General features: G+C 39.3%; 2 protein-coding genes across 10 annotated transcripts in view; both read left to right on the forward strand.

Annotated features, from left to right (window-relative positions):
- Nucleotides 1-11,828, forward strand: part of CSE1L (chromosome segregation 1 like) — a 27,463-nt gene extending 15,635 nt beyond the window's left edge. For both annotated transcript variants that reach the window (XM_035343748.1, XM_035343749.1), the window contains exons 18-25: nt 721-871; nt 1,390-1,598; nt 2,321-2,418; nt 2,625-2,710; nt 3,746-3,827; nt 4,254-4,400; nt 5,208-5,439; nt 6,135-11,828. In XM_035343748.1, the coding sequence (XP_035199639.1) occupies nt 721-871; nt 1,390-1,598; nt 2,321-2,418; nt 2,625-2,710; nt 3,746-3,827; nt 4,254-4,400; nt 5,208-5,439; nt 6,135-6,224 (1,095 nt within the window). In that variant the 3' untranslated portion in view covers nt 6,225-11,828. The remainder of the gene's footprint in view (nt 1-720; nt 872-1,389; nt 1,599-2,320; nt 2,419-2,624; nt 2,711-3,745; nt 3,828-4,253; nt 4,401-5,207; nt 5,440-6,134) is intronic.
- Nucleotides 11,829-13,056: 1,228 nt separating this feature from the next.
- Nucleotides 13,057-13,245, forward strand: part of STAU1 (staufen double-stranded RNA binding protein 1) — a 40,682-nt gene continuing 40,493 nt past the window's right edge. For 5 of the 8 annotated variants that reach the window (XM_035343707.1, XM_035343705.1, XM_035343711.1 and 2 more), the window contains exon 1: nt 13,057-13,215. The gene's annotated coding sequence lies outside the window, so the exon portion shown is untranslated. The remainder of the gene's footprint in view (nt 13,216-13,245) is intronic. The other 3 variants (XM_035343708.1, XM_035343709.1, XM_035343710.1) reach the window with 1 other exon arrangement.

A 13,245-nucleotide genomic window follows, 5' to 3' on the forward strand; every position in this document is an offset into this window, starting at 1 on the left:
ATACTTTGACTAAAATAAGTAAAAATAGCCTCCCAGTGAAGTACTTTATTCCTGTTAGGGCATCCTTCCAAATCATTTTCCCCTACTTTCATCTGAAATTTGAGAACAGCATATAATATCTTTTTATAATATTAATTTGTTCTAGTTTAATTGTTTACTTGTGCAGATGCCACCATTGCAATAATCTGTTTCTGTTGCAACTCCTTTATTCTTTGTCCAGGAAACTTCTGGGACTAATATTAAATTTAGACGCTGAAATGTGGGATTAAATTAAATTACCCACCTGCTTTTGGTGGGTAAAATTCTCTTAGCCTCCCTCGTTCAAATTGGACTAATATTCTTCCAAGTTCAATATTCTTGAATATTAATTTAGGGAATGCTTTAGAATATCTTCATCAACTATCCAAAGAACTACTACTATGGGTAGTTTAAACTCAGCTGCAGAGTTTTTGTTACATTATACTATAACTGCTTGCTAGTGCATGTAGGGATTCTGAAAAACACGTGTATTCAAAATACTTAGAAAAACAAACTCACTTTTGTTTTAAAGGTTTTCAATATTTGCTTTAATCTATAATTTCATCCGCATATTAATAAGGCATGGTATCCTTACTTCCAATTGCTCTTTTAGAATTCAATTGAATCTAAAAATACATTTTGCTAAATAAGTGACTTGGCAGCAAGTTTAAGTTGATTTATTTGTTCATAACTTGTTTTTAGAATCCAAGCAAACCTCACTTTAACCATTACATGTTTGAATCAATATGCTTGTCAATAAGGATAACGTGCAAAGCAAACCCTGATGCAGTTGGCAGCTTTGAAGAGGCTTTGTTTATGGTGTTCACTGAGATACTACAGAATGATGTGCAAGGTAAATTCAAATCAGTAAGTGCTTGTGCTCTCTCTGCTGTAATTGATTGTCATGGTTTGTGTTGTGGCAGGTTTTTTTTCTGTAGCACAGGAAACTCAGGTGAGAATGCCGGATGTTCACAGTCCTAATAAATGCTTCTAGGAAGAATCTGAGCTGTTCCATCGGATACATCAGCTGTATTATTTTTTTTAAACAAACTCCATCTTAAAAGTATCTGACAATCACTACCCCCAAATCCTCTTCTTAGCTACATTGCCCTGTTTCTAGTAGTTTGTATTCCATCTTCTGAAACACCAAAAGAGAAAATAGAAAGTGTGTATGTATACATAAATACAGTGCTTGCAAATGTTTGGAATAATTAAATCTGAGAAGCAGTATACTTTCTCTAACGTTTTATTTGTTGGAATATTTCTGTTAATATCCCACAAGTGTAGGTTCAATCAATAGATACGTGGTTCTTATGACTTGACAAGTGACCATTTTTGCTGAGTTTCTAAGTGTCATTATCTCTTTTCCAGAGTTCATTCCATATGTGTTTCAAGTGATGTCCCTACTTCTGGAAATGCATAAAAATGAAATCCCATCATCCTATATGGCATTATTTCCTCATCTACTTCAGCCAGTGTTATGGGAAAGGACAGGAAATATTCCGCCTTTGGTCCGACTCCTGCAGGCTTATTTAGAGCGGGGTGCCAACACAATAGCAAGTGCTGCTGCTGACAAAATTGTAAGTCGGATTGGTTTAATAGCAGTGTTTGCCTCTAGGCATACTGATTTAAGATTACAAATTATAAGGATATTTTTTCTTTAGTGGACACCTGGATTTGTGCAGAATATATGTTTGTACTTTAAATTAAAAAAAAAATAATAATGTGAATGCAGGTTTTTGGAATGGTTCTCCATTATGGGGGAAAAGAGGCATCCTTTTGCTTTTATTGATAAAGATGCAAAATTCCTGCACTTAGTACAGTGAAGCAGTTAAGCTTCGATGGTTTAACTTTCTTACTTGCTTCATGTGGAACACAGTCAATCAGGAAAATTTGGAGGTTCTGCTTGGAACAATCTCCAGAATCGAGAGTGAGGACGAGCCAAAATGCTGGAAAATCTGAGGATTAGTGAATTTATGGGGATGTTTATTCTGCATACTTAGCTTCTGTAACTTCTGCTGCATGATCTGTTGTTGTCAAACTTGATTAGACGATGCCAATGATGAAGCAGACATGCATTTTCAAATGAGCTTTGGTGTTCATTTGATCAAGGCTAATTTTGAGGCTCAAAGAATGACCAGTTGTTCCCAGGAGAAATCTGTCTTCCTCCAGAAAAAGAATCCTGTTTTTAGGTTTTGAAAGCTATTACCATGTTGTATGTTTTAGATGGTAAGGGCCAGCTTGCTGGTAGGTCATGTGTGAGGAACTGTTGTATAGCATTGTATATTTGTTTTACTTACAGCCTGGATTGTTAGGTGTGTTTCAGAAGTTGATTGCCTCTAAAGCTAATGACCATCAAGGATTCTACCTTCTAAACAGTATTATAGAGCACATGCCTCCGTGAGTATGAGTTGGTATTACATTAAAAAGTAATTTCTGTAGACTTTAATACTTGGTATGTTTGTACACTTTGTAGTTAATGTTTAACAACCGAAAAATGCCACATTTCTCAGTAAATTAGATTTGAACAGTTCTATACATGTTTTCTGTAAAATGACGTGTAAAATGCTAGTATGGCTTGAATAACTAATCTTCTAAATTTATAGTGAATCAGTTGACCAGTACAGGAAACAGATCTTCATTCTACTGTTCCAAAGACTTCAAAATTCCAAAACAACAAAATTTATTAAAAGTAAGTTTCTTGCTATATGAAAAGCTTCCGTGATGCCAACAGTTTAGAACGCGCGGCTGTACTGAATAAATATGCAGTCATGTCATGTGATTATGTAGACAAAGGGAGAGTGCTGAGCTGCTAGCATCAGGGACTTGCTTCAAATTATTTATGTAATCAAGGGTGGCATGTGGGGAAGTTGACACAACAGGTCACACTTAACCTCATTGAACGTGCTAGAGTGGGAAATGAAGGGAAAGAAGTCTGTATTCCGCTTTCTTATTCTGTGTATTGTTATCTGAAAGTGTTTCTATTTAATCTCCAACACAGAATTTAATCTTGTACAACACAATAATACAGGCCACATTTCCTTTTTCTTATTTATAGTTGTTATTACTGTTAAATAGTTCATGGATCCATGTCATTCTGCCTTAATATTATAAATTGTTGATAAGGTTTTGTGTTAAACAAACAAAACTGTGACAAATTACTGAGATAGGTATTCTGGTTATTGCTGCTGTAACTGGAAGATTAAAATAATTTAAGCAGTATGACAATAATGATTTTATCGCTGCACAAATTATGCCGTATCTGTTATTTAACCCTATGAAATCTGGTTAATGCCTCCTACTGATAGGAGGAAGAATGACAGAATGACTTAGAGTGCCTTTTCACAACCAATTAAGTGATGCTTTTAACGCATTTTATCTGTGCTTTGGTACAAAGGTCATGTAAAGGGGTTCACACCTGATCTGAGTAACTGCATTGCATGAAGTTTTCAGGTGAAAGCATTGAAGTGTTCTTGTGATCCATAATCTGAAAAGTTTGGGAATAGCTTTGAAAATGATATAAGGGGAAAGGAACTGAATTTTGTCCTAGTTGTGTTATTGCCATATTAGGGTATGTGAAAAGGTCTGCAGCTTTTTAGACAGGGTTCAAGGTAGCAAGTCAATGTACTTCACTAAAACTGAATGTTTGCGAAGATTACCATTTTTATCCCCTTAACAAATCTGTTATAATGTATTCTGCTGCTGACTATCCTTTTTCTCATTATAGGTTTCCTAGTCTTCATTAACTTGTACTGCATAAAATATGGGGCATTAGCTCTTCAAGAAATATTTGACAGCATACAGCCAAAGTTAGTATGATTTTTATTTAAGACTGCTGTGTAATTTTTATCTTTTAAAGTAGAAATGGTTGTCTCCTTTAGCTAAAATTGCAAACTGCATTTGTCACTAATTTGACTAGCCAGACATTTCTTCTGCCGTCGTTAACTTCTTTGACTAGCAATTTTTCTTTCTCTGGTATGCTGCCCATAGTTCTCCTTGTTCAAGACCATTAATCTCATGAGCAGCTCATAAAAATGGAAGAGTGATGTTTTTATTTTTCTCCCTTCATGAAAAAAATTCTACTATCTAATTTCTACCAGGCATCCACTATGACAGGGCAGCACTGTAACGAATCCTGTTTTTCTCTCTCTTCTAGTGACTCATATTGTTTCTGATTGTTGTCACTAAAAGGCTTAAAAGGCTTTCTAATACTTCTTCTTTTAATGTCGTAATAGGATGTTTGGAATGGTTTTGGAGAAAATTATAATTCCTGAAATACAGAAAGTGTCTGGACAAGTTGAAAAGAAAATCTGTGCTGTTGGCATTACAAAAATACTAACAGAATGTCCTCCTATGATGGACACTGAGTACACCAAGCTGTGGTATGTAGAACAGTCCAAGTTCTTTTGGTGAAGCTACTTGATTATGAAAATGTGAACTACTAATTAAAACACTCTATGGTGATTTATTCAGGCCTGCTACTGTTACGAGGCTGAGTTTGAGGCTTTTCACACCACTTTTTCTTCTCAAGAAGTAAAACGTTTTCAAAGCAGGTGCCAGAACTGCTTTGAGATTTTTGTGATGAAGATAGTGCTGACTGGGCTAGCTAGAGTTGCATTTAAGAAAATAGACTACCTTTCTCTTAGCTTGTATTGTTTCTGAAAAGCTAGGACCATTTTTTGTTTGTAGCTGTTCTGCTAGTCAGGAAACCTTATCACAGATACTTGCTACCTGAGCAAGACACTGTAAGATCTTAGTGTGACAGTAGCTTTTTGGGGAAAGCTATCTGGTAAGATTGTGAGCCAGTCTAGCAGTCCAGGTTGTCAGGTAGCCTGAACTCAGTAACAGTAGCTGTTAAAGAGAATTTAGAAGAAAAATATTATTAGAGGAAAGGTGTAATCTATAAAAGAATTACTTTTCATAGGTAAGTTTCATGAGAATTTGACCTGATCAAAAATAAATACGTTGTTCCTGTTTGTACTATGAACACCCACATTATGCTTGTAAAATACACGCATCCACAGCTCTTGGAGTTCAGCTCAGGTTGGGCACTATAACCTTTCAGTAGCTGAGCTAGTACCTGCAAGGACTAAGTAGTTGAAAGGGTTCTGAATAATTTGAACATTCCTGTAAAAAAATACCCTGTCCTAACATATTTTTCTACACTCCTCCCCCATCTTTCCATATAGGACTCCTTTGCTGCAGGCCCTCATTGGGCTCTTTGAGCTGCCTGAGGATGACACTATCCCTGACGAAGAACACTTCATTGACATAGAAGATACTCCAGGATATCAGACTGCGTTCTCTCAGCTAGCCTTTGCTGGGAAAAAAGAGCATGATCCTGTAGGTCAAATGGTGAACAATCCTAGAATCCATCTGGCACAGTCTCTTCACAAACTGTCTACTGCGTGCCCTGGCAGGGTAGGTGACTTTCATTCACAGCACATTAAACGTAATTCTACAGAGAAAAAATGCTTATATGACAGTGGGTTTCTTCTGAAAGTGCTTGATATTCAGCAAGATGAAGTATATCATAAGCAGAATGCTAGGTATTGCTTCCTATTTTGCTATCATTAAATATAGTTTCTCTAAGTTTTTTTTCCTACTAACCTAAATAATGTGAAAAATACTAGCCCTTCTTATTATAGTGATAAGATTAATATGCCATTTCTTACACGAAAATCTATCCACATGAAGGTATACAGCTTAACACTTGTCTCCAGTTCAATTGTATTTATTCAGGAAGCCTCAGGCAACTGATGTTAAATTAAACAAGTTAAATTTAAGTTGACTTTTAACCTATAGTGTATTTGTTTTCAGGATTTTGGTAAGTAAGATTGCTTGGGAGATCCGCTGTTTGCTGTATCCAGATAACTGTTTTAATAACTGATGGTTTGCTAACCTCCTCTTTCATGTTTAATTCGGATAAGTACTACATAAAACTTAATATTGTCAGTATCAGGAATTGTAATTCCAGCAACTGCATTTACAGTGAAAAACTGCTGCTGTCAGGATGTCATTTAACTTTGTACAGTGTGTTGACACGGCAATTAACAGGATGTAGCAGTAGCTTAATGTATATGCACATTGACACTTCTGCTCTATCGTATTTTAAGGTTCCATCAATGCTGAGTACTAGTCTGAATGCAGAAGCGTTGCAGTATCTCCAAGGATACCTCCAAGCTGCAAGTGTGACACTGCTCTGAATTGCATAAATTTCACAAGCAAGATCAAAAGCTGTTTTGTTACACAGAAGGTTGACACTGACTTTTTTTTTATAGCGCAGCTCAGACAAAATGAAAAAAATGCTACTTGAAAATGTATTGCAGAATCCATCTTGTAAAAGATAAATGCGGCTTTAAGCAGAAATTGAAAGAATTTGGTGGTGTGTATAATCATAGGTAAACAGTGGCTAACTTCCATTCCCAGTTTAATTGCAAAGGGAATAGTCGTAGCGGTTTGTTATGGGGTTTATTTGAAATCTGCATCTGCAGTATTTGGATAACATTTGGAAATGTATGGAGAGCACTGGCTGTAGAAACTCCCTTCAGTCACTAAAATTCCTTTTCATTTTGATGTTGTCCTTTGTATTTCTTTTGTCTTTCCTTAAACTTTATCTAAATTGTGAATAAATAAGAAGTACTTGTTTAAAATGCCTGTCACTGTGCGCTTACTGTTTTAGAGGAACGTAGCTGGTTTAAAAAAAAAAACACAAAGGTAGTGTTTTAAACTTAGGATAGAATATAAGATAGCGGGGCTGTAGGGATTTTCCTTTACCTTAAGTAATAGCTTCAATACATTGTAGGATCATGCAGAGCAAATCTAAAACTTTGGCAGAAGATCCAAAGCTGCTATTACTCTTCTGATATTCATCAACAGGTGCACCCCTTCTCTTCGGACAAGACGTGTCAGAGTCATGCAGTAAAAGCATGTAATGGTACCCTCTTAGAGCAGACATCAGTTTCCCAAGTGGATTTTTAGTGATGTATTATTACAAGTGAAGCAGTGACTTTTTTTTTTCTGTTTAACTAGGATGTTCTCCCTGTCTTAATGAATATGCTGATTAGGTGTGGTAGCCTTGAATTCTAAGCGCATCAGTTTACGTTACAGTTACGGTTGTGTAAAAGAGACTGGATAAGTGCCTGAGTCTTACTGAGTTCTCAGATGGCCTGGACACTGAACTGCTAAACTGTAGGTTGTTAGAGCACAAGTACTGCAGGGATATAGATAAATTTGGTTGTAGAGACTGAAAAACTCCGAGTAAGAGCAGAGTGCCAGACTTACATGATACTAAGCAATGTTACACATGGCAGATGTTGGTTTTGTTTTGTTACTTGTTACTTGACCACAGATTCTGCAGATTACTTGAATCAGTTTTGGGGTTTTACAGTTACAATGCTTGTTGAAGCTGAGCATTGCATCAAGAAAGTTATGAATTTACTGAAGGTAAAACACAAGGCAGAATCAGCTGTCTTTTTTTTAGTTCTTCTTTAAGAACTTTATCTGTGGCTGCCATGCATAAATGCATGCTGGCCATATCTCTTAATGTGTGAAGAAATGAGTTACTTGTCAGACAATGGAAACTGCTTAAGTGCCTAAAATGTATTAAATAAGTCAGCATCAACATGTTTTCTTGACTCTGGTGCAGTGTCAGACCCTCTTTGTTCATAGGTGTAAAATGAAAGCAGTTCTCAAGAGTGAAATAATACGGTGGTGATCATGAAAAGCATTTGCCTTAATGCTGATGAGACTGTGAGTGTTGCAAGTTTGCAGAAGCACCCTGTAGAATAGATTTCACTAGACAGGCTGAAACCACAGGGGAGATGTGTGTGATGTTTGCAAGGAACTGAATGCCTACCTCGAATGTCAACGTTAACTGAGCTGTGGTCATTCATAACCTGCAAGCCAAAAAGCGACCCAGATCACTACCTGCTCTACAACTTTGTCTTCTTCTTGGCTAAGAGGGAGAACAATTATTTTTTTAATGTCAACATCGAAGGATCACAGTTAAATTGGTAGTGGTGTTCATGTAACAGTAATTTGACATGCTACCTTTGCATCTAGTCAAGTAGACAGCCGACATCCGTGTGCTAGATAACCTTGCGTTAGCATGGATCTCAGTGCAATGCAGTACTAAGGGGCTCGTATTAAATCGTCGTCGTTCTGCAGTTCTAAGCAAGATTTCTTTAGGGGATGGATTGCTGAGGTATATGAAGTGAGTGAACATGTTTCTTACCAGTACCAACTGTAGATGAATCTGGACAGGATTTACTGCACCAAGCCAAAACCTTTTTGAGAGGCAGACAAGAAAATGGGCTCTTTTGAATAGAAGTTTATCAGTGAATCTTACATTCACTATCTTGTACTTCCTGCAAGGCGTGACTCTTTGTTGTTGGGCAGACATTGCATGTGAATAAGTGCCTAAGTGACTTCAGATCAACAAATATTAGTGGCATAATTGTCCTTCAGTTCACTCACAGTTTAGTATCTTAGACTTTGTTGTCACAACTGTGGCCATGGCACTGTTAGTGATGTTATTTAGTCCTGATGTATCTGGCAGATTCCATAAGGCATGTGTTTGTATAGAGCACTTAGCCTTTCAGGGAAATGAAAATTTCAAGTGTAGTGCCAGCAAGAAAATGCATTTGTGCTTCGAAGTACAGGCAAATGTTATTATCAGTGCCCTCATCTTTATTCAGGTGGAGACCTTATTGCCGCTTCTGACACCTCCAGTCCTCAATCTTTAGGAGATGGTTATGTTCCTGAATTTATCTAACCAGATTTATCTGCCAATTTTAATGAAAACCAATGCAACCAATGTGGTAACAGTTTCCCCGAGATGGCTCAATTTCTTTAAGCCACCCTTCAGTGTATTCTTTGTTACACAGTTGGACCAGTTTTTCCTTTAGAAAGCTCAGCCTGGAAACAGCTGCTGTCACCTCGATCTTCCTAGGACCTGTGCGCATCTAATTCAGTTTCAGACAGTTACCTCATCACCTGAGATCCTCTTCTGAAAATCAACAGACACTTCTCCCTTGCAACTGATAATGGTAAAAGTTTATTCATCTTCAAAGGAAAAAGGATTACTTGCCCCTTTTTGAACATGAAATGTGTAAACGGACATCTGTTTCAGGATCTTTTGAAACCACAGAATTCTCATGTACTGTCCTTACTTGGATCCTACTGACCTGTGGTGATCTTTTTTTTTAATAAAAATATTCTGAGTCTTATATAATGGAAAAAAAAAAGTGTTATACTTGGTTTCAAAAACAACAACCAACCTTCAAGACCAACACATGCTCTTGTTTTCATGGGTTGTGGTGGACCATGATGTTACCAGCATTCCTGCAGTAGTGACAGCATGTACTAAAGCAAAGTCCTATTTCTTTGTCTCTTCATATAAATGTGTGCTAAGGAGTCATCCTCTAAGCTAGCCAGACACTTCATTCTAAATATTAAGTGATGAGGCCAGCGCATATTCTTTCAGTCTTTCTAACTTAGGCTTTCAGAAAACTTGGTTTTCTTCAGGCTCTCAGTAGCTTGCTTGAAGGTGCCTTCCGTCAAGCTGTACTTCTTTGACTGTTAAATGTACTTCCATGCTCATTCCACAAGCTTTCAGCAAGAACAGCTTCCCTGTAATATTGTCAAGAAGGATGGGCCAGACTAAAGCTGTCAGAGCATGTCTTTATACTGTCTTTCATGAGGACAAAATAACCACAAAGCATTGTGTGAGATCCCAGCTCAGCTGTTCACAGCAATCTATTTGGTTACAGTTCTTCACCCTTCCCTGAAGTTCGCTCATTCTTGTAAAAGAGTGATCTGTATCTATCCTGAGACTGCATGCTTCATGATGTCAGGAGTGCTGCTAAAATGCTGGTGAATCAATTTGAAAACATTTTGACAAAACTTTAGAAGAATAAAGGCAAATTTCCTGCAGTGCAGCGTATTTATGCTTGCACTAGCTTGGATAACTGCCTCTGCCAGGCAGTGCACACTACTCACGGAGTGCTGCTGTGGATGCAGCTGTGCACCATGCTCCAAAATGTCATGTCAGTTTTCTTGTCCCAAAGCTCCCGATGTCAAACCTTTATTATTGTCTTAAGACACTGTAATCTTTCCTTCATAGAAATAACAGTATTTTTTTAAATAACTGTTAAGTGCTTTGATTCTATCAGCCAAAAAGTAGGTGAGAGGAAAAAAAAAAACTTGAAAAGCAGAATAGATACTTTATTTTCCCTTGGCTTTCTACCCTTACTTATTTAAATGAAGCAATTACTGCCTTTAACTTAACTTAGAAGAAATCTGAGGTATCTGTAGGGATTACTGGCTATAACAGTAGGTACCAGCTAGTACGTAAAAGCTTATTGACTTCCATTGACAGCTACTTGCAACGTGACCTTAGGCCTAAACGTTTTCTCTCATGTAAGGTCAAAGCTTATGCTGGACTTAACGTATTGTATTCAAGAAGAAAATAGAAGTAAATGCTTTATTATTGTGAAAAAAGGAATAGAAAGTGAAAAAAATATTTTGTTACAAATAAGTCAGAAAAGCAGAATGAAAGGGGTTTTTAGCACAGCTAGTCCATGTATTTAGCTTCCTTGTAAAAAGTTTTCATTTTCAAAAGCTGTGAAGGGAAGTTCACACTCTGGTTTTGTGTCTGATGTAGAGATATTTCAGAGTAAGTAACAAAATATATTAATAAATATCAAATTTCTAGGTGAACATCTGAAAATAACTGTAATTACAGTACTGCTTTCATACAAGAAAATGAAAGGTTCAAATATTTTACAAATTGTTAGCTAGAAATAGGTCTCTGTCCTTGTTCTGTTTAAACTGTTGCATAAAAAAGTCTTTTGTAACATTTTTCAGTAAGTAATCATGCACATAATAGAGGAGTAAATATCCTCAAATGAAAGGAGAAATACAGTGCACCAAGAGTTTCTCAGACTTTTGAATTACATACGTATTTGATTAAAATTATATTCAGGTTTGTAATTTGGCTGCAGATGCTTTTTGTCCCAGTCATGACGATTTTACACTTACCCAGACATTCACAGTTTTCCAAGGGACTGGGGAGGGGACAATGGAGGGGGGGATGAGAGAACAGAAAGCAGAATTTGTAATGAAATTAAATATGGAAAAAAGTTAGCTTTGTATTTCCCTATCTCCACCTAATTTTCTACAAAAATAACTGTACAAGTGTTGTTTCTGTTACAGACAACATTGAGCCTTTGCAGTAACAATTGCACAACAGTTGAAATTTCATTTCCTTCTGAAATGTAACTGTTGCTGGCTTGGGATAATTAAAGGATCTAACAGCACACATCATTATGCAACAGACCACAAGAGCATATGAATAGGTGTTTAAATGTGATATGGGATATATATATCTATACAATTATATTACTGGAGAATGTCTTTTAAATGCTATATTGTCAACTGATTTTTATGTGTATGATGTATTTTCTTCATGGTATCTTTAGGATCCATACCAGTGTTAAATACAGAAATGGATATGGAGCTTTAGATATATCGGTTTTTATTTGTTTGGTTTTGCTGCAATGTTGTAGTTGTGATTCTCCCCTCTAAATATGAAGACTTTTGCATTTACTGTAGAATTTAAGTTACATGTATTTGGTTAGTAAATGTTGTGGGCTGAATGCCACTTTTTTCTTTTTTTTTTTTTTTGGCTGAACAATGGCAGAAATTACTGACTTGCAATTTAATGATGCCATGGGGTTTAAATGCAACCTTGTAATTTAAAATGTATTTTTACCTATTAAGAAAGATAAAATATTTCTAAATCAAAAGGTTCTCGTAGTATCTTTTTCTGACAGAAGGGATTGACCTATGCTAGCACAAGTGGGGACTGTTCAATATTATACTGTGATTTTTCTTGCTATTTTACTAGTACTGATTTGTTATAAAAAGCAGTTGTGCTGCTTTAAGAACTCATAAAGACAAGGGAAGTGTTGTTAAAGTAGTTAATTGTAATGATAGCACTTACTTAAATCCTGCAGAGCGAGCACTTTGCTCCAGTGACTCAGGAAGGGAAACCTCTGCCACCCTAGAAGCGAAGCGGTCAGCTGCGTGCTGCTGCCCGTGTAGTTTTCACTCTGAAGGGCGAGGCTATTTGGGTTAAAAAAACAATAGCTGAAGGCTCGATGTGCGTGACAAATCTGAAATCACCGACTGCAGCAGTAGCACGTTGGAACTTTTGCTTTCCTAATGCAAAACAAGTGCATTCGTATCTGGTTTTTGACTGATGTCCGTGGTTCTGCCCCAGGTGATGTCAGGAGTCCGGCAGCACCCCCCAGTACCCGGGGCTGAGGCGGTTCCCGTTACTCACCCACACCGGGCTGGGGCGTGAGGCTGAGCCGCGCGGTCGGCGAGCACCGGGGCCGGGCGGGTCGGGAACAACCACCGCCGGTGGCGTTACCCGCGCACCTCAGTACGAGCACATTGCGATTCAGACGCAGAGGCGGAACGTGAGCGTGTCACGGGCTGCAGCGCTCAGTAGGGGCGGGTTCGTGCAGCCGGTGCCTTCTCCTGGGCAGTGCCCGTTCTGTACCCCTCGCAGGTCTCCGCCTGTCCTGTCACGGGTTTCCTTGCACCTCTTCCCGGGCTCAGCACGGTTTCACCCCCACACCTGCCTGTGCCTTGAAACGGGAGCTTCTTTAGGCACCCCTGCGGCTCTCCCCGCGCCCCGTACCGGCGGGTACCGGACCCTGCCCCACTCCTGCCCCACTCCCGCCCCGCCGCCTCAGAGCCGCTCCCGCCCGGCCCCGCCGCCGCCATCTTGCCCGGCCGCCGAGGCCCGTGAGGGACGCGGTGCACGCCGGGACTTGTAGTCCCGCCCCACCTCCTCCCTCCCCAAAGCCGCCCGCGGCTCCGCCGCGAGGCATGCCGGGCCTCGTAGTCCCCGAACCGAACCGCGTTGCCCGCAGCTTATTGGCGGAATCCTCGCGGAGAGGCGTCTCTGGAGGGGGGCTCGCCCTCCCCCGATTGGCTGCGCCCCCCTCCGTCCCGCGGGCGGCCGTGCCGTCACTTCCTCCCCGGCCGGAGCTGGCCCCGCTCATTCTCTTTAGTGTTTGCCCTGTGCCCGCCGCCTCCCGCCGCGCCCCCCGCCGCCGGCCCATGGACTGAGCCGCCCGCAGCCCGCGCCCCTCGGCCGGGAGCCGCAGCCCAGGCCGCCAGGTGAGCGCCGCCACCGCCCCCGGCAGCCCC

Source organism: Oxyura jamaicensis, chromosome 20 (genome assembly GCF_011077185.1).
Source record: "Oxyura jamaicensis isolate SHBP4307 breed ruddy duck chromosome 20, BPBGC_Ojam_1.0, whole genome shotgun sequence".
Classification (NCBI taxonomy): domain Eukaryota; kingdom Metazoa; phylum Chordata; class Aves; order Anseriformes; family Anatidae; genus Oxyura; species Oxyura jamaicensis.